The following is a 20,453-nucleotide window of genomic DNA, read 5'->3' as shown; positions in this document are numbered from 1 at the left end:
TTGCTTGATCACTCCTTAAGCACACAAAGAAAGTATTGTCAGGTTATGAAATAAGTACAATAGTATAATTCATCATACCTCTGAGAAACAAAGGATACATACCACCTAGCTATCTTTTCTTTGTCTAACAAGTTGGCACTCAGCCACTCCTCAAATACTGTTGTACAGGACACAAATAGCCTAGGGATAGTATTTATTCACAGCCATATATGCCAGAACAACAGCACACGGGTGTAGACCAAAGCAGCATGACAAAATAACATTGCTTTCAAATCAAATTAAGAACCAACAACACTGTCATCTATAGGCTTGTCAAATCAACACATTAAAGAGACACAGCAATCTACATAACTATAATTGCATACAATAGGCAGGACCTGCTCTGTTGATGTGCATAAATGTCCATGTATCCAGGCTCACAAATCCAAATACACCCAGGCAATGTCCTTCTATCTGCTTACAGTGTGTGTATACGTGTGTATATGTAGTATGTGTGGTGAACCATTTTATTTAATGTTTGTATACTGCTTAGAAATGCTAAATGGGGCGACTTAAAATTAAATGTTACATCATTTTCCATATATTATAAGTGTTATTTAGTGCTCATATTAAGGTATGTTAATATATGGTATATAAGGTATGTTAATTTTAAGGAAACATACCTTGAGCAGTAGGTAAATCAATGTAAACCAAGGATAGTTGCTTTAAAACTTTATTTTCCTCCCCACAGTAATATGTTTGAAACAAAATGAAGAAAACTGTGAGATCTGAGTGTACATTAAAATATGTTTGCTGAGTGTACTCAGTGTGACAACTGTACATATTTATATTATCATTTACTTGCTTTGTAATTTATATGTATGTTTCATCCATTTCACCATTTTTGTACAAAGACATTCTCAGAAATCACTATTGACCTCTATGATCAGTTATCATGGGGACGTGGGGCACAGGGCATATAATATATATATATATTAAATATATATATGTGACATTTTGTCACTTCACACATGTGGAAACAGAACGAATTGCATCATGTAATCAAATCTGAAAAAAGAAACATGAAATTGGATTGCTAGTCATGCTTGAAATTAATTAATTCATATGGCAATTAAATCTTAATTTGAGTATATAACTGATCTTTAACATCACTCAAAATTAGAACCAACAACAACATCATGAAAACGTAATTAAGAATATAAATTATGAAGGTAGTAGATCATCAAGACTAGAACATTTTTTTCAATATTAATATATGTTGCTGATCACATCACAGTTTAGAGGCTTCATTCCCCTATTTGTAGATTTTTACTTCATAAAATAAGGTCTTATAGCCTTTAAAATTTCATATATATTACAGGGGCTATAATTATAGTACATGTGAGAAATTGAATGAATTGGTAACTAGTATAAGTGCCTGAAAGATTACTTTAGCAGGTGTTGAGATTTCAGGCCTTTAAAGCTGAACCTCCTGGAATCAGTTTTTAAATTTCTGCACACTTCCAACCCCATATCCATCTCATTGTTAAGCTAAAAACAGCCAATGCCAAAGCATTTTTATAATTGTGAAAATGTAACTTTCTGACTTATCTGTGTTACAGCATGTCTAAACAGGATTATATTTTTATACTGGTAATAGTTATGAGAATAGGTGATAGAAATCTATTTGACTAATAATCAAATAAAATAGGAAAGAAACACAAGTTATATTACCAGTAAATGTGTAAAAAAAATGAAATGTTGTGTGTCTCACTGATTAAAAATACTCACATTTTATGTTGCCTCTTGCAGCGTTTTCTTCAACACTTGATAACACTGCAAAGGCTCTTTATGCAGTCAGTGACTGTCTTGGATGTCATCTATAAGCCTGTCTGCATCTGTGCCACAGCCAGTAGTGTAAATGATAAGACTGCCAGTGAGAGCACTGTAGGATGAGAAGGGCTACTTGATGTTGCTGTATCATATATGTATATTAGTAAGTGAAATCCTCTTGACTTAACACAATTGTACGCTTCCAAAACAGAGGCTTACCATACAAATGTTACACTTTCTTTTATACATGATTACACTTGAAATATTTAAAGCTAAAAAAAAACATAACACTGTTGGCTCAAAGGTTTGATCATCAGCTAAACTAATAACACCTCTTCTAAATAATGTATCATTTAAGTTATCTTATGTTGGCGAATCAAGTCTTATAAAGAGAAATTTCCTTGAACTTAATTGTTATCATTACTAGAAATCCCCTGACTCTGTTATTTTAAAATATGACATCTTAAGAGAAATCGCATTGTTAGCCTTTCTCGAGCATTTTTGATGTCTGTCACTTGTCCATCTCACAAAACAGATGTAGCTATCCACTTGACTCCAGAGATGAGTATGTGATAACCCCCTCACATCTTTTAGGTTTCAAGTATATTTTTCTTTTCTCTTGTGCACATGCATAACCTCCCTAAGCAACTATTCAAAACAAGTACATTTTCCACTGTCTATGTTATAAACTTATTAACAATATCTGTTATGATTAGCAAAAGGCCCAAAGTTTCATGATGAGTTATCCCATTTCACTATCAAATCAAATAAATTCATCAATACATAAAAACAATGCCATCTTCTTGTATACACCTTATGGAGCCTACTTGAAAACTATTTTTGTCTTGTGAGTTACTAATGTTAGTCAGCCTGGTGAAGACCGTCTGTCCACCTGCTGTCCTGACAGCAGCTGGTTCTGAGCACAGTGATGCTACAATAAAGGCTGGATATGGTGTGGATTGAATGGATGAATGGATACTACATGTATGGGCTTACCTGGTATTAGTTCTTAGACAGACACATTTTTGATTATATGTTAAGCTAACTTTTGGCAGAATTTGAATGAATTTGAATTTGAACATGAATTAAATTAAAATAGAATGTTTTTTAACAACTTTCATGCTGCCTGATATATTGTTCAGAGATGTGGAGTCGCTGGTCAGTTCACTTATGTTGTGCATTAGTGCTGCTTGTTGTAGGAATTTATCTTTGAAGACAAGAGTCATGTCAACAACCACTGATCCTCTCCTGCACTGACAGGGAGAGAAAGCAGCACTCTGAAATACTTACCTAAACAATATTAGTCAATATCCCAGCAAAAAAAGTGAAATGTTGTCTCACATGAACATGTTGACAAATGAGCAACGGCAAGTTAAAGAATAGACCTGCTGACAAACTTTGTTGACCTAAAAGACAATTCAGCTTTTATTTAAATGTAATTACAGTTACACCCAAATAATGCATTAGCTTAGATAAATAAAGGTTTGTTTATTATTTTTGCTGCAGTATTTTGGTTGGCCAAAGGAAAGACTGGAAGAAAGGCTGACTGTATCCAGCTCTCTTATGGCAATGAGCCTTGATAGGAATGTAAGAGTGGTCACTTGCATCTACTTTTGTCCCCAGTGAAAATCCAAATATGTAGATATCCTCCTCTTGAGTTTTACTCGTTTGTTAATGCAAGCAATTATAATTCAGGCAAATATCTCTATCCCTACAGAAATCCTAATTCTAAGCCCACTGATGTATACAGGTGCTGATGTTAGGTTACTGCCTGAACACTTCTGAAGCTGAATACCCAAACACATTGTAACATCTTATGAATGGGTGAGTAAATGAAAAAAAGTATATTGTGCACCCTGCCTTGGCTATCCTAAAGTCTGTGTGACATGTGATCTGTCTTCACTTTTATTATCAGAAATAGGTATGCTTATTTTTGGTGAAAGATGTCTACTAATCACAAAGCAAGGCCATCTTACCTCTGAGACTACTGTTATAGACAGTGTTCCCTCACTGCATGATGGAGGATTTGTTGATGCAGTTGTGGTTGTTTCTGTAGTCAAAGTAGTGGCAGCAGTAGAAGAAGCTGTTGTAGTGGGAGCAGCTGTGGAACTGAGAGTAGCAGTGCAAACAGCTGTAACAGCAAGAGTAGCTGATGCATCAGTAGTAGGAATAGCTGTTGCATTAGGGGCAGCAGTTGGAGTAGCTGTAGCATTGGGATCAGCAGTAACAGCAGCTGTGGAATGTGGAGCAGTAGTTGGAGCAGCTGTAGCATTAGGGGCAGGAGTCAGAGGACCTGTAGCATTGGGAGCAGCAATTGGACTAAGAGGTGTTATAGGAAGAGATACTGATGCAGTTGTCTCTGTCCAAAATCCTGTAATAATAAAACACAGTACAAAAACATGAATAAATACAATATGACAGGTGCAGCAGTTGGGTAGCAGTTGACTGCAGCTCCATGTATTTAGGAAAACAAATCTTACTTTGTTGCAAAAATGTTTGATGCGTTCACTGAGAGGGAGAAGCTGGAACTGTTGGATGCTGCCTTAACCAGAACATTTTTGCCACAGCTCTAGTATCTGGCACTGAGCTGGCTTTGTTTAATATCACCTCAGCATCTACCACAACTGAACCTTGGCTGTAAGAGAAATTATTATTATTATTGTTGTTGTCTGTTATTTCTGACATTTCACTTAATTTGATGACATATAAGACGAAATACCAGAATGAATGCTGCTTACACTGACTATTGTTGAAATTACTCAACTGTGTTTACTGATAAGGAACTTGTTTTACCTGGGAATGATGATATTGACATGACTCATGGTTGTGTTGTTGTGTTGTTGTTGTGTTAACTGGCAGTGAGCTTGTGGTGACAGAAGAGGAAGTTGAACTGAGTGGCAGTGAACTTGATCCAAGTGGCAGTGACTTATGAGATACTGGTTGTGAAGATGCAGTACAGCAGCTCAGGTCGGAGAAACAGAGGAAAAGCAAGTACATGATAGGATCCATGACAATCAGCAACCTCCTTAATACCAGTAATGGAAAGTAGCCAAACACATTTACTCAAGTATTATGCTTAATTATGCTTATGTTCATGTAGACTATGTTTATTTATAAACAGCAGTATATGAAGTAGGTAAAATACTCCACCTTAAAGTAAAATTTTGAATGCAGAATTTTTACAGTGTGACAATTGCTAAATCTGCCCCTGGTTAGGATACCATAGAATTATCATTGAAAATTTGTCATTATAATCAAGCAACTACCGGTGCAACAATCCAGCAAATCCCCATGCTTACTGTAGCAACCATTCAGTAACACACACTGCTCAATTTAGAAATAATCACCAGTTTGTACACCTCAGCAATTACCTTCTGACACTGAAACATGCCATATACATGTTCGACTCACAAACAAGTGTTTAGCATACACCATTTGAAAACATCCTAGCAACTACAATATCATCATGCTTACACGAAACTCCAGCTGTTTTGTTTTTGTTTTTTGTTTTTTTTAGGGATGGTTATGGCACCATGTGAATATTTTACTTTTGGTGTGGCTCAGCTGTAAGAGGAGCCACACTTTACCACACTGTAGTGTAAAAGGGCCTTGTGTCGTATGTACATTGTAACAAGATAACTGTTTGTGACAACATGGTCAATTTTAATCTTTAAATAACCTATTTACAAAACAACAGTAACTTGTAAAACATGTAGCACATTCATTAATGTTCTTTAATAGAGCATGAAAACAAAATCATAAAAACTGAAAACTAAACCCAGAATGGGAATACCTTAAGAGCTGTCTTGGCTAAACAAATGCTAAAGGTATGTAGAAAGATTTGTGATTTTGGTGATTTTTTATTTTTCTCTCTTTTTAAACAAACATTAAGGTTGAATTTATTTTTAGTACATGGATATAAACACAGGAGGGAAAAGACAAAATAAAAACTGAAATTCACAGAATTCTAAATCTTTTCTTTCAGGGCTTCAGTATACGTCACTTTTGTGGTTTTTGCACTGTAACTGACATTGTTCCCACCAGTCCTTCAACAAAAAAGTTATTTTTGTAAGTACTCAATTGTAAAAATAAATATTAGATCTACCAATTCTCCAATTCCACTCCCTTCTCTCTTTCTTTCTCTCTTTCACAGTCACCCTCAGATCCATGCACACTCATGCACAAGTAACAAATACCTGCTAACAGGAAAAGGAATATGAGAGGTTCCTGTGTAACAATGATATATTAGCAACTCATTATAAATTCATGATATCTTGCAGATTAATGTACGCACTGCATCTCACTATAAATGTATCACAGGCTAAATTTTATCTTACAGAGGCTCCAAGGTAATATATAACCTGGAATAAATTGCACTTTTTGTCATTGCCCCAGTCTTCGATCTTTTACAGTATATTCTTGGAACAGAAAAAAATCACATTTATTTGTCATAAAAAAAGTGCAAAAAAAGGCAAAAACATCCCAATAGTATATAAGTTAAGCTAAAACAGCAGGCTAGTAAGAAATTCAGTTCACTAAGAAATTAACGAATTACTAGAGACATAGAGAGCAATATAATATGTATTTATATAATTTGTATAATATATGTATTATACAAAACCCAGTGTAAATTGTCAAAATACACTTATCATTACAAAGCAGTTTGCAAGTTTCACAGCTTAGGGCATTAAATGTTCTGTGGTGTATCTGGACATCTTCAACTGACCATTTCTAGTGAACCCAGTTCTTCCCAGTTGTTACTGCCCCTGTCACATTGAGTAATGCTCTTACCGCAACATGACATAAAACAAGGGACTGGCCACACAGCTCTAAACAAAGCAAATCATGTGCAAATGACACCACACTGCTGCAAAATAACAACACAAACTTCCGTACGCTAATAACCCAGCACACACTGAGAGATAGACTAGCACACTGTTGCTTTGGGTCTTTTTATGGGATTTGTTGAGAATAAAAAAAAAAAAGTAACAGGACCCTGATCTAGTGTGTTAAGTTGTAGTGATTGGAGCACTGAAAACTGTTCTATGTGACAATTTTTCAGACTGGTTTGTGTTTGTATCAGAGCAAGTGTGGAACTTTTGTGTGTAGGCAAACCATCCAGACTGCGAGAGGAATGCTACAGTGCAGGCAAGAACATTCCAGTTGTTTCTGCATAGAGCTTTCAAGGTAGGGAAAAAAAAGAAAAAAAAGTTTTTTAAAGTAGCAATACACACATATGAGCAACATATACCAACATTCTGACTACATATGTGACTTTTCTTTGTGAGTATTCCAGGCAGTTTTTTTTTAAATTAATTTGTGATTGATTCATCAGAAACAGAAATTTGTTTGACTTTGTGTATGTAATGATAAAGTTAGGGGATAAAGTTAGGGTTATGCCATGTCAGAGTTAAATAATAGAATAAGATGATGAACGCAAAAACACATATGAATAGGACTAGGTGCAGATATCACATTTTGATTGGATTAGGGTTAAGACAGTCAAATCAAATTTATAAAGTGTGTTTGAAAGTGCTGTACAATAAAAATAGCAAAAGCCATAAAACAACACAATAAAAACACAAAGACTAGACTAATAAAAACACAGACAAAAAGACAAAGAGAGGCAACTCTAATACTGAATTAAAAGAAATAAAGATGTGTTTTAAGATGGGACTTAAAAACAGGAAGTGTGGGGGGCAGCCTAACATGCAGAGTCAACTCATTCCAGAGTTTTGGGGCTATAACTGCAAAGGTACAACAACCAGAAGCAACTGGTCAACAGACCTGAGTGACCTTGATGGGACATGTGGTTGATAAAGGTTAGAGACATAGATTGGAACTAGCCCATTTAATAATTTGTAGGCAAACAATAAAATCTTAAAATCAATCCTAAAACATACCGGTAGCCAGTGAAGGGAGGCCAGTGTGAAGGGAATGTGCTCTGCTTTGCATGTTCCTGTTAAAAGATGAGCTGAAGTATTCTGATATTAACAGATAAATGGACCCAGTTCCCTCAGCTAATCTCACAAAAGATGAGAAATACACGGTTTACCACAGCGACTTATACCACTCAACAAAGATGGTGACTTTTGTAGCTTTAGAAATTACTACTTTATTGCAATTTCAAACAAGAAAAGAACATAGCAGTATCTGGTAACCTGGCTTAATGATATGTATTTACTAACATGATAAACATGCAGTTGCGTCTCTTCTTTCAATATCTTTTGCTCAAAACACTCCAGAGTTTTAATGACAGCTGGCCAACAGCCAGTTGGATTCGGTGTTTGCGTGAGAAATCTCTGCTAATGACACTTTGCTTTATGAAACGTTTTGACGTACATCCATGTTGTGATTGCATCTTTGCCGTCTCTGAACACACCCTTGCTAAGTTTATACTGAATTGTCTTGTGCTGGCAGTAACCCATCTGCATTCTAAGTGAGCTATGGCCTGAACAGCAAGTTGTCACAAAGGAACTACAGATAGGTGACAATTTAAAGGAAAAGTGAGGGGATCTGGTGGCTCTGTTATGCTTTGAGGGGCATTTTGCTGGCATGGTTTGGGTCCACTTGTCCCCTTAGAGGGAAGAGTCACTGCAAATCAATACAAAGTTGTTCTGAGTGATCACCCTTATCCTATGATGAAACATTTCTATCCTGATGGGAGCCAATTCACAGGGCACGAGGGGTCACTGAATGGTTTGATGAGTATGAAAATGATGTGAATCGTATGCTATGGCCTTCATAGTCACCAGATCTCAACCCAATGGAACACCTATGGGTGATTTTTGTTAGACGGTGCTCTCCACCACCATCATCAAAACACCAAATGAGGGAATATCTTTTGGAAGAATGGTGATCATCCCTCCAGTAGAGTCAATGCCAATGTGTGCTGAAGTTGTTCTGGCAGCATGTGGTGGCCCAACACCTTACTAAGACACTTTATGCTGGTTTTTCTTTTAATATGTCACCCATCTGGTAGCTTCATGGGAATGACTATCTTCTCCAAAGGGAATACGTTTTTAAATGTGACATTGATAATGCGTTTTTTGTTTATTTATCTAACATTGCACCACATTTTACATATCATTTTCTCTCCTGTAATGGTAAATCTGTTCAAAAACCTTCCTTCTGTGGTTACAGGAAGAAAATCTTGTTAACATGACAGCATAATGCCAGTACCAGCACCTAAAGCCAAAAAAATGTGGGCAAGTGAAGCCGCAAACAAGGTTGTCACTTGGCATATCACTTGAAGATGCTTGGATTAATTTAGTGTGACTGATGCATTAACTGCTTGCCTGAATAGCTTGACCCAGATTTTATCAGTCAACAAATTCCTGTTTGTGCTGGAGAAATACTGGTATCTAAAAATAACAAATTAACAGTTGCCACTCCCAGCAACACTGAATATGCATGCCATGAGAGGCAACCTAGACAACCATCATACATACAAACTCACAAAAAAAAAATGCTTATAGGTTTCTCATACCCTCACAGGTGTTTTCAAGTATTGTGGCTGATTATATTTGTTGAAGTTTCAGGTTGAAGTTGGGAAAGTAATTACTATATCTACTTTGCAATTTCTTCACTCTCTTCACCAAAGTCCACATGCTAATAAAGTGTAGTAAAAGAGTTAAGTTGTTTGGCCCCAACAGGCACAACAGGAACTGAAAGGGAGTGGCCTGTACACGTCTACAGTCTTGGTTTATTTATTTTAAAGTACAAAAAGAATACCTGCCTGGAGTTTCTTGGGTGTGTAAGGCCTCAAGACTGATTTAAAAAAAAAAAAGCTTCACATTAAAGCTGAAAATGACTAAGAGTCTGAAGCCATGCTAGTGGCTCTGAGGCTCTATTTAGGCATGCTGCTAACATTTTCTCATGACAATACTAACATGGTGATGTTTAGCAGGTACAGATATAACTTACTATTTTCATCATCTTAGTTTGAAGTGTCAGAATGCCAACTTTGCTGATTAGCACTAAACAAAAAGTACAGCACAGACTGATGGGCAGGTCATTAGCTTTGCATGTATTTAGTCATAATGCAAAGTATTAGACAAATAAAAACATGGACCTGATGATGGCACTATATAAAAAATAAGAGGATCACCAAAGTTATTACAATTAAACTTGTGAGGAACATCAATATCTGCACCAAACTCCATGGCAATCCATCAAAAAGTTGTAGAGATATTTCTGTGGATCAAAGTGGTGGGCAGACTGACATGCGGCATCCATGTAGCCACACCCTGACTGTGGTAAAACCATTTTGACTGGACTTGTAAAATATCAGGTAGGAGGCAACTGTCAAGCAACAACGCCAGACAGCCAGAGTACTATGTACATTGAAGATGCATCTTAGGAGGAAGATGCACAGCATTCCTGAAAAGGTACCTCTCCTTAACTCTGACCAGTTGACATTCTCCGTACATGTTTGACAGCATGCAGGAAAAGCGTGATCAGAAGGGAACAGCCAATCAGCTTCCATTGTGCAGATGCACATGCTGTGCAAACACAAATGTCAAATAGCTTGGCCACAAAAGCAGTACTGTGAGAAGCAATTAAATTCACAGTAAATCCAAAGTGACAGTTCAAAATGTATAATGTTACATTAACAGTGTAGCAGTACACTGAAATGATGACTTGAAAAGTACTGGTATATTGAGAAAGAGTGGCTGCTTTAGTGTCACTCTTCAACAATACAGAATGTTTGTGTTACATTGGTTAATCATAATGACTGTCAATCATACATGCTCTCTAAATATTAGTGTATTGTAATGTTGACATAGATATTCAAGGACAAGAAGTAACACATAAACCAAACCAACAGCACAAATAGTGAAAAGGATGTTTATTCAGACAATAATCATTCAATGTCAAGTACAGTATATCCATGAAAAATATAAACAAACCAAAAAGTTTCAAAAAGATTGATCATACTCGCTGACTTCTCAACTGTCACATACAAACCATACCAACTGCATTACACACAAGCATGAGTTTGTAGTTATATAGATAGGAAGATCTGGCATCAGTCTGGTTGGCATGAGCTCTTTGCTCTAGCGCGGTGGAAAGCCCCTGTGTGGTCCTCCCCTGCCCCTGAACCCTCCCCTGTCCCCACGGAAATTTGGTCTGTTTCTTTCACGGCCTCTGTCTCCTCCTCTCCCTGCATTCGGCCCACCACGTCCCCCTCTGGGTGCTCCACCACCACGATCCGACTTCAGCTTAGCAGGGGGAGATTTGGGCCGCAGCCTCTCTATTTCCTCAGTGCAGCCAGATAGGTGGGAGTTGGGCAAACCGAAATGTGAGGCATAAGTCTCTGGATTAAAGTTACTGTTTGTCAGAGTAGGACCCACTGTCAGCCAGCCTAGAAAGAGAAGACAAAAAAAAAACAAAAAAAAAAACAGCATGAATGTTCAGAATTAAGTAGAGGTACTAAAAAGCAAAAACATACAACAAGCAGTTATCACCTTAATTCAATCTATTTTTCAAAGGAAAGAGCGTGTCCGTCTCACCTGGTCTGATGGTTGAGTCTCGTCCAAAAAGGTGCAACCTCCTGCGGCCCAAACAGAAGTGTTCAATGATGTGGAAGATCTCTACAGGCTTCTCAACATTTCCCATCTCAGGCTCCTCAGTGATGATTAAATCGATGTCCACGTTGGCATGGATGAAGTCACCATCAGTACTTCTACGCACTGTTCCTTTGATTCCCATCAGGCAGTGTTCCTGGAGGGAATGTGTCTTACGTCACTTTACATCACATTATACAATTCACATAGGTTTACCTTTAAATTTTGCATATTTAAATGAGCCTTGTATACTTTAAATAGTGTATCTAACATTACATCTACATATTTTCAAGGAAAACTAATCTCAAAGTAATTAATTAATGTAATATTTACATGAACATGAACAGATATTTCACATTTCTGCTGGTTTTGTTTGTGTGTTTGTGTGTGTGGTACCTTGGTCCTCTGGAATACTGCTTTTGGGTCCAGTGCCTTGGTCTTGCCTGGATTATTCTTGTTGGTCTTGATCCAACAGATATCTTCACACCGCCTAAAGCCCCACTTCCTCAAACACTGAAATGGGTGTAATAAAGGTAAGTATAATGATGGACTATGTACCACATTAGCAAAAAATCATTCAATTTAGGGCTGCTAATATTGACAGGTACATTTTCTGATTAATCTAAGAGGATTGATGGATTAATAAAACTTTAACATAACGCTTGCACAGTAGGGCTTCCCCTACCCATTTACTGTATCATATAAAAAAAAATCATGAATTATTTAAATTCAATTACAAAATCCAGTGTTTGAATGCAAACAAATTGCTGCACTGCTGAAAAACGAACAGCCTTCCTCTCACTCTGTGATTCAAAGGGCAAATAAGGTCAGTAATTCTTTCATTTTCACATGCGTCATGTTTGAGTAACCCGTGCTAATGTTTTCACACCATCTTGTTATTTACCATTGTTTGAAGTAGTTGATGCATTTTGAGATGACAAAGATTAGTCGTTGTTTTTTCATTCCACACATTTCATATCACATTCCACATCTTAAAATAATCTTTCACTCCTTGAAGTTTGTCCATACTTTGCTTTTGATAATGGTACTGGCAAAAAGTTCAAAAACAATTAGAAAGGCTTTTAAGATCAGAATTCCTCTACTAGCCAGTCTACAGTCACTCTAATTTTCTCTAAAACATAAAGGCTCAAATGAAAAAGTTGACATCTGTTGCCTTACAATAATGCAGACAAGTGGAAAAACCTTGTGCACATTTGTAAAATGAAACACATTCAGAATGTACGTAGTATAAACATACGTCATCTGGTAAAGACAACAGAAAAATCTATTTTGTAACATAGAGCCAGACTGTGTCTTAGTGAAGAGCTTAAAGAGGGATATGTCACAAACAGCAATCACGTCATAATGAACATAATATTGTTTTTCTAACAGCTTGCTGGACGGGAAACAGGGTAAGTCTGCGAAGGGGGCCTAACACTTCAGCCTATTGTTATAACATTGTACAAACAGTTGCCTAACTCAATTGTTAGATAAACACTAAACCTGCGGGTTCTTGAATGGCTCAAAGAATGCATTGTTGTAGATAGTAGAAGATAGCATGAATGCCTTGAGTTTCAAAACCTCATGAAAATCACGTTACCATTCTTCCCAAGTCCAGGCCTTCACCAGAGCCACACCAGAGAAACACAAAGGAACGTAGAGCTGAAATCTCCTCGATCTCCAGTTTCATGATCTACAATAGCAGACATGAAAGAAGTACCAGTCACTTAACAATGAAACAATTCCTTTCCCTTAGGCCAAGTGATGATAAGATAACCAGACAGCTGTTTTGGCCATCCTAGATGAGTTTTCATATTTGCAGATTGGCAAACCATTGCCACCCCCTACTAGGAGAGGGTCAGCACAATCCTATTTAACTTCCTTCCAATGCTTCCATGATGGTCAGGGTGCCGGGATTGTTATCAAACACGCCTAATGTTTTTGTAGTGGGCCTTCCAGTGTGGCAGCGTGCTCAAAGAAAAATATTCATCATTAGAATTATAACTCAGGCAAATGACAATTGTGCTGTGTGACGTATCCTTAGATAAAATGATGTCTAGTGGGCACCTGACCTTTATTCAGGGTTTCTGCAGGGTTCACAAAATTATTATATCACTCTTTTCCCCCCCCCCAATACTACCCAGCCTGTATATAACAATAACACCAGTCAATGAATTTAACATGACCTCGATCTGGTTAATTGGCAGAAAATGGAAGGATGGATGAACCAATGAAAGATGATTAATTAATTAAGGTTAATTTAAGTTTTTGCTTAAATTAAATGTTTCCCATTATGAGTCAATGAGTTTCCTAGCTACCTTAGCTAGCAGTATTGACAAGTGTTTGTTACAAGTCTGATGGTGTTGACTGAAACTCCACAAAATCAGGATTAAAAAGCTTCTTGCATGCACAGTCGAAACAATCCTACTTTTAAATTATAGGTGTATACCACCTCCTGTGAGCCCGCAATCAGATGTTAGAACATTTTATATTCAACGATACTGCCTACAGCAGGCAAAGGACAATATTTAAGACTTTTATAAATGAAGTTTAAGACTTTTGAATAATCTTTCAGCCCTCTTTGGGAGTAACTGAGTGAATTGCTTTTGTAAGACTTTTCAAGACCTCTATACCTATACAAAGTACTAAATGCAAACAAGCCAAACAGGCATACATACATCATCCCAGGTCCAGAAACGTTCAGTGTGGCTGATGCCTGATTCTCTGTAGTATTCCTCTAAGGGAGGTTCAAGCAGAATAACATCAAACTTGCACTTCAAATCCTGCAGGTCAAAGTGCTCTGGATCAGCCTGAAGATACCTAACACACACACACACACACACACACACACACACACACACTTTAGACAGAGCCAACTCTTCTCAAAACAGTTGCTGCCAGGTTTTCTTAATTCAAGTCATTTTCTCTGAGTGTAATCATTATTAACAATCAGGTAAATATCTAGTTTAACAGTCACATCTTCATTTAACATACATGGGAGGGGTATTGGTGCTGGAGATGAGTTCGTCCTTCAGTCTGATCAGCTCTCGAAGTTTAGGGTATTCTTCAAATCGGTCAGCCAAGCCTGAACCACAGAAAACACTCAGGTCAGAACCACACACAAGCACACGGATGCACGTAAACATCCACACACAGACGAGCAACAAACTCACCAACATCTCTAATGAAGTTTTGTGGCCTGTGTCCTGTGTCCACAAAGTGCTGACAGTAGTCGTTGTGAGGGTTCAAACTCTGGGTACCCTGAAAATTAAATGAATAAGATAAATCTGAAAAGTCTGCATAAAGAGACAACATACATATGAATACTTGGATGTCTACTACAGCATTTTTTTTCACATTTTATGTATGGAATTAAAAAAGCTTAAAGGGAAATTGCCAATTTCAATAAAGTTTTTGTAGTATCTTATTAATATTAATATTTTTTTTTAGACTCATGTGAGGATGAAATCTCTCTAAATAAAGAAGTCACATCAACAATGGGAATCCCTCTGCTTGAATAAATATTTGATTGATTTGTTTGTTGTATTAACACTTATGTAACTGTTGATTTATTTACTCTGTAACACAACAAAAGCAGATCACAAGAACTGTAATTACATGTGTTTGTATGCTTTGTGACTAAAGCTTTTAGTTAGATAAAGGCATTTTATATGCATGAATAGTTTCAGCATTGTGAAAGCAAACACTCTGGTTTCTATTCGTCATTAAACTGGTTCTAACCTTTAATTAAAAGTTGTGAAACACAATGCAATCTGAAATTTCGAGTTGATGCCAGGTGACTCATGCGACGATGTTAATGACATTCCATTCACTTTGCTGAAGCGTTCCAAGAAAAAGATTCACTCTGCCAAATAAATCTTGTCTTTCATACATGAGATCACAAGTTCAAAGGAAGGCTTTTTTTTATCTCACTTTTCCATTGTGTGAGAAGAAAGGCCACTGAAATTTAATATGTCAGATGCTGTATTATTTATTTACACTTCATTGCTGTGCTGTCAGTTTGAATTCTGATCTCTCAGTCTCTCTAGCCTACTAACTTACTTATAGAAAGTGGAATGTGAAAAATGGAAATACTATGTCACACAATGTAAATTGAACAGCAGTAAATACCAAATATCTTACTTATTAAGGTTCAGTTTTTGTTACCATAGATCTGATCTGACCCAATGTAAATAACAATTCTAATGTTACAAAATTGTATAAATAGAAATATAACATTGTACAGGGGGTTCTATTTCATGAACCACTTTTACATAGCCTGTTCAAGGCGGGAATGTTGGGGCTTTTATTTCGGCTCACTGTTCTGTATAAAAGGTACAGACATGGAGTGTGGGGGGGGGGGAGTTGCTCTGCCAATAAACCAGCTATGGATATGGATGACTAATAGTCACAGAACCGGATCGACGTCTATGTAAAAGGGACAGTTGGCATGGTGGGGCAGAGAGCTGATGCTGTTGCCTCTGAATCTGGAATGCCGCTATGCTATGTAAAAGCACACGCGGGCTGCGGCGTTATGCTGGCTTTGTTTGGTTCAGTGTAAAAAAGCAAAGGTGGCTTGATGATGTATCGTCTTTACGGCTATAATGCTGGATCTCTGTATAAATCAGCGTATGTATTCTTCTACAAATAATTATAGTTAATTTCATCTCTTTTTTATACTATATGATTCTTGTAAAGAGTCACGCATCCAGAGGTTTGTCTACAGGTGGGATTTGGTGGGTCAGTCCGACTCAAAAGTCCCAGGTCAATTTTTATTCCCACTCTGCCCCTGGTACACCATATAGTGTGACCACAGAAAACATTCAGAGAATTTTACAAATCTGGGCAAATGAGTTTTGGCAGACTACTTAGTGTCACTCAAGCCTGACAAAGTGCAGTGAGTTGGAATTTAACACAAGAATTGTTCCATTAAAAGTAGTCACTGCTGTTGATATTGATGAAGCCCGTCTCTGTTCTATCTCTGTACATCCTTTATAAATATTGTTAATTTATCATGGTATATTTTCCATTTATATTGATCCTTACCGACATGTTGTCATTTGTGTTAGTTAAGGTGGTGGAAAGTAACTTATTACATTACTCAAGTACTGTACTTAAGCACAATTTTGATGTACCTGTACTTCATTTAAGTAATAATCACTTGTGTTAGCCATATTGGCTCAAATGGCTTCAACAGTGAGGTCATTTGCGCCTTGTGGCCACTCGAGGGCGACCAACATGTCAGACCTGTAATTTCCCTATGAAGTGGCCATGTCTCATTTTCTTGTTTATTATCATTATAATAATGTTGAAAGTGAGATTTACACAAGCTCATTAAAAGAAAAAAATACCATCACGCGATAAATCACAAAGTCACATCTGCATACCTTTGTTGAGGGAAAAAAAATCTCAGCAAATTATTCCTGAGCTAAAAACATTCAATTTACCTTCAGTTTTTGTTAATATCTACACCTAATGTAGCTATGTTCTGCAGTGAGGGAAACCAGTTTATTTACCTCAATTAAGCAGTGGAAACTAACAAAATAAAAAAAGAAGATATAAAAGTAAATAAAATAAACAGTTTGGGTAAAAGACAGCAAGTATCCCAACCTTAAGGAAAGTACTTGAATCCTTGTACACCTCTTCATATGGGTTGCTTTCTTCTGGCTGCTGCACCTCCACCTCATCCTAACACACAAATGCACACGTACACAAACAAACACACACTATGAGATTAACCTTTTCTATGAACAGAACCTTTATCTGCATGAAGGAATGTGATTGATATCGGTGAACTCACAATCATGATAAAGTTGCTACTCAGAGTAACAAAATAAATAAAGGAAGAAGTTGGGAAAACAAATAGGGGGAAATAAATAAAAAGTATATCAGCCTCCTTTCTGTTTACATCATATTTGCCCAAAAGCTATACATAAGTGAACTTCATATTTCACACAATGCTCAAATATTGAATTTGATTCATTCATCCTTCACCCTAAAGGTCATTAAGATCTAGGCTAATTGAACTAATAGCACCCTGTTAAAAGCTTCTGTTGGCTGAGAAAGCAGAAACACAATGGTTTTGGGTGGTAGCCAAATTTATGTTCACAACCTGCAGATGCGACTGAAGAGCCTAACCAATGAAATGTTGACTGAATATGTATCTGTCTATCTGATAAAAAAAAAATGTGTAACATCCAACAGATTAATTTAGAAATTTGGACAATCTTCACCACTAATAATTAAGACTAATGCTTAGCTCTACTGTCAAGTCTACTTTCAAAAGAGAATGCTCAGGCAGGGGCCATCTTAGCTTTAGTAACAGACCACACCTTTGCTTTCTGGAACAACTTGCCTGAGAAAATGCAGTTTGTTGTCAGTTTTTTTTTTTTTTTTTTTTTTTTTTTTTTTTAAATTCCACCACGCATACTCACTCAAAGGCTTGCAGTAAGCCTTATGACGAACATGCCATTTGACAATTAGGTTTATTACCGTCATTATCATAACATAATTGTGAGGCGAATTCCTCTTTAATCCATGTAGATTCATAATGCCGACATTGCGCTCACCTTTTGTTCCTCCACATCTTCCTCTGTGTCCTCTCCCTCTGTCTGTGCCTTCTTTTTAGAGGGTGGGGCTAAACTATCTAATGAAGCCCTGCAAAACACAAACGTCCTGAATACATTTCTAGATTTCCCGTCTTATTAAAGCACAAAATAAATCAATGTTTTGGCACTGCTAATGAAGAGACAAAACTGGTGAACAAGATGGACAAGTGTTTTAAAGAATACTTTAAGAGGAAAGGAGGGGAGCTATTGAATGCAAAAAAAGTGTTAGAATTTAATATGTTCACAAATACTGTCACTTAATGGCATGAAGAACACAAGAAAAGCTTGGACTGGCAGCTACTTTCAACTGTTCAACAGCTCCCCTCTTTTCTTCTTTGTGTTATTACTGGCCCACTTGGGAACTCCTTTTATACATCTTTTTTGGGGTTAAAAATATCTTACCTGCATGTTTCTCTTGTCTCTTCTATCTCTTTTAATTCATCTTTACTGTTCAGGACAGCACCAATACTGTCTGCGCTTTCAGCTCCTAACTGAATAGACAAGAATATGTAGATAAGTGTCACATACTTTCACGTTATGATATTTTCTCCAATTATACAATGCGCAGCCTGTCCTGTGTACTTTTGTAATTTATTTTAATCCATACAGTGTATATGTATTGTATTAAGATAAACTTTTTCTCAGTATGTTCTATTTCTGGGTTGTACATGCTCTAAAAAAATGAGTAATGGTATATTTTCTATTTATATGGACCTTAACTTGCATGTTGTCATACTGTGTTGTCATTTGTGTTAACCATAGTGGTGGAAAGTACTGAATTTAAGTACAATTTTGACGTACTTTACTTAAGTATTTCTATCTAATGCTACTTTATACTTCAACTACACTACATTTATTTGAAAGCTTTAGTTACTTTTCAGATGAAGATCTGACACAATTGATAATATAACAAGCTTTTAAAATACAACACATTATTAAAGATGAAACCAGTGGTTTTCAACCTTTTTGGCTTTTGACGTCTTACAAAAAGCAGTGTGTAGTCGGGGTCACATTTCAGATGTCTGAGTTGTTAACAGCTCCACCAAATAGTGATTTTTCCCTCTAAACCTCACACATGGTTTCATTTCAATAAATGTTCAAATGATCCAATATTTCAGCAAAAATCAAAGATTAGAGAAAAACAGATTTGTGTATAAGAACTTTGTTTTTTCCTCTTTCCTCTCCCATTAATCATCATTGGGTTTGTCTGGTGACACTTTGGAGGGGCCCGACCCATTGGTTGGGAACCACTGGACTAAACTAACTGTATGTTAAGTAGTTGAAACTAGCTCCATCTCCAGCAGCTACAACAGTAACATGCTGCTTACACACTGATGCTTCAGTATAAATAATCTAATGATGTCATATATAATAATATTTCGGTCAGAGGGACCAACCCCACTACTACTGCAATACTTTAAGTACATTTTTGCTGCTAATACTTTTACATGTAGGACTTGAACTTATAATAGAGTTTTTTCACATTGCTGCATTAGAACTTATACTTAAATGAAGGATCTGAGCGCTTCTTCCACCACTGGTCAGCTCACTTTATTGGCTCTAACTGCTTCATCAGTGAGGTTATTTGCACCTTAAGGCCACTCGAGGGCGACCGATGTAGCTAAATGTTTGAAGGAGGTCTGTCAGCTAAGTTATCACCAACAACACAACTCTCTCCTTGTTCTCTACACAGTCGAATGTGCGTTTTCTATAAAACATAAACTGGCTATCTAGCAGCTCCACGGATTGTCCACCGCTACAGATATTGTTTAACGCTAGCTGACTGGTTAGATTAGCTACTTGCCTGTTGAGCTAAAAGCTGCCGTCTAAGTTTTTGTCGTTCACGGATCTCCTGCAGCCGACTGTTCATTTCTTCCCTCGTAATGCACCCTAATTAACTGTTAAACACCACAGATCGTTTGTGCATCAAGCCCTGTTTATATAAATGCGAGTTGCTGTTGATATTGCTATAAAAGAAGCCAACAATCAGCTAATGTGCAGTAACCGCTAAAACTACAATGGGTGCACTCGATAATGACACCGAGGCGCTCGGGTTAGACGTGAGTGTGGGCGAAGGTGGAGTTAGTCGCTAATATGACTTGCTAAAAACACCTGGCCGCGACTCCTCCGTGGATATATATCTGTCTTATTCACGTACTCAAGGGTGCTTTTCCCCTCCATTATAGTCCTGGCAGCTAGGTTGGAGCGGGTCAGCCGGCAAAAGGAGCGGGTAGTCGACTACTCACGCCGCTTACCCGGGCTAGTTTCGGCGTACGCCGGTTTCTATTATAAGTGAGCACACTTGAAAGAGCGCCGTGTGATGGTGTCATCAAATCGGGCGCTGTTTTTCAACGTTTCCACGTTCCTCCTCCAATCAGAGAATAGGCGACTATATTGTAGACAAGAGGCGCTATTTAATTATATTCCATTAATCTCTCTCTCTCTCTCTCTCTCTCTCTCTCTC

At 37.2% G+C, this 20,453-nt stretch overlaps 1 protein-coding gene across 1 annotated transcript; it reads right to left on the bottom strand.

Moving 5' to 3' along the window:
- Nucleotides 1–10,648: 10,648 nt before the first annotated feature.
- On the bottom strand, nucleotides 10,649–20,029 carry mettl14 (methyltransferase 14, N6-adenosine-methyltransferase subun). Its single transcript, XM_044346936.1, has 11 exons — nucleotides 19,794–20,029; nucleotides 18,392–18,480; nucleotides 17,951–18,038; nucleotides 16,992–17,069; nucleotides 14,555–14,642; nucleotides 14,376–14,466; nucleotides 14,060–14,201; nucleotides 12,982–13,074; nucleotides 11,778–11,894; nucleotides 11,328–11,538; nucleotides 10,649–11,179 (listed from the first exon to the last, which is right to left on the bottom strand). The coding sequence occupies exons 1-11, from the start codon at nucleotides 19,857–19,859 to the stop codon at nucleotides 10,872–10,874; spliced, it is 1,371 nt and encodes a 456-aa protein (XP_044202871.1). The 5' UTR covers nucleotides 19,860–20,029; the 3' UTR covers nucleotides 10,649–10,871.
- Nucleotides 20,030–20,453: the final 424 nt, after the last annotated feature.

Source organism: Thunnus albacares, chromosome 3 (assembly GCF_914725855.1).
Source record: "Thunnus albacares chromosome 3, fThuAlb1.1, whole genome shotgun sequence".
Lineage (NCBI taxonomy): Eukaryota > Metazoa > Chordata > Actinopteri > Scombriformes > Scombridae > Thunnus > Thunnus albacares.
Note: the sequence above shows the minus strand (reverse complement) of the source record. Positions and strands in the feature narration are given on the sequence as shown.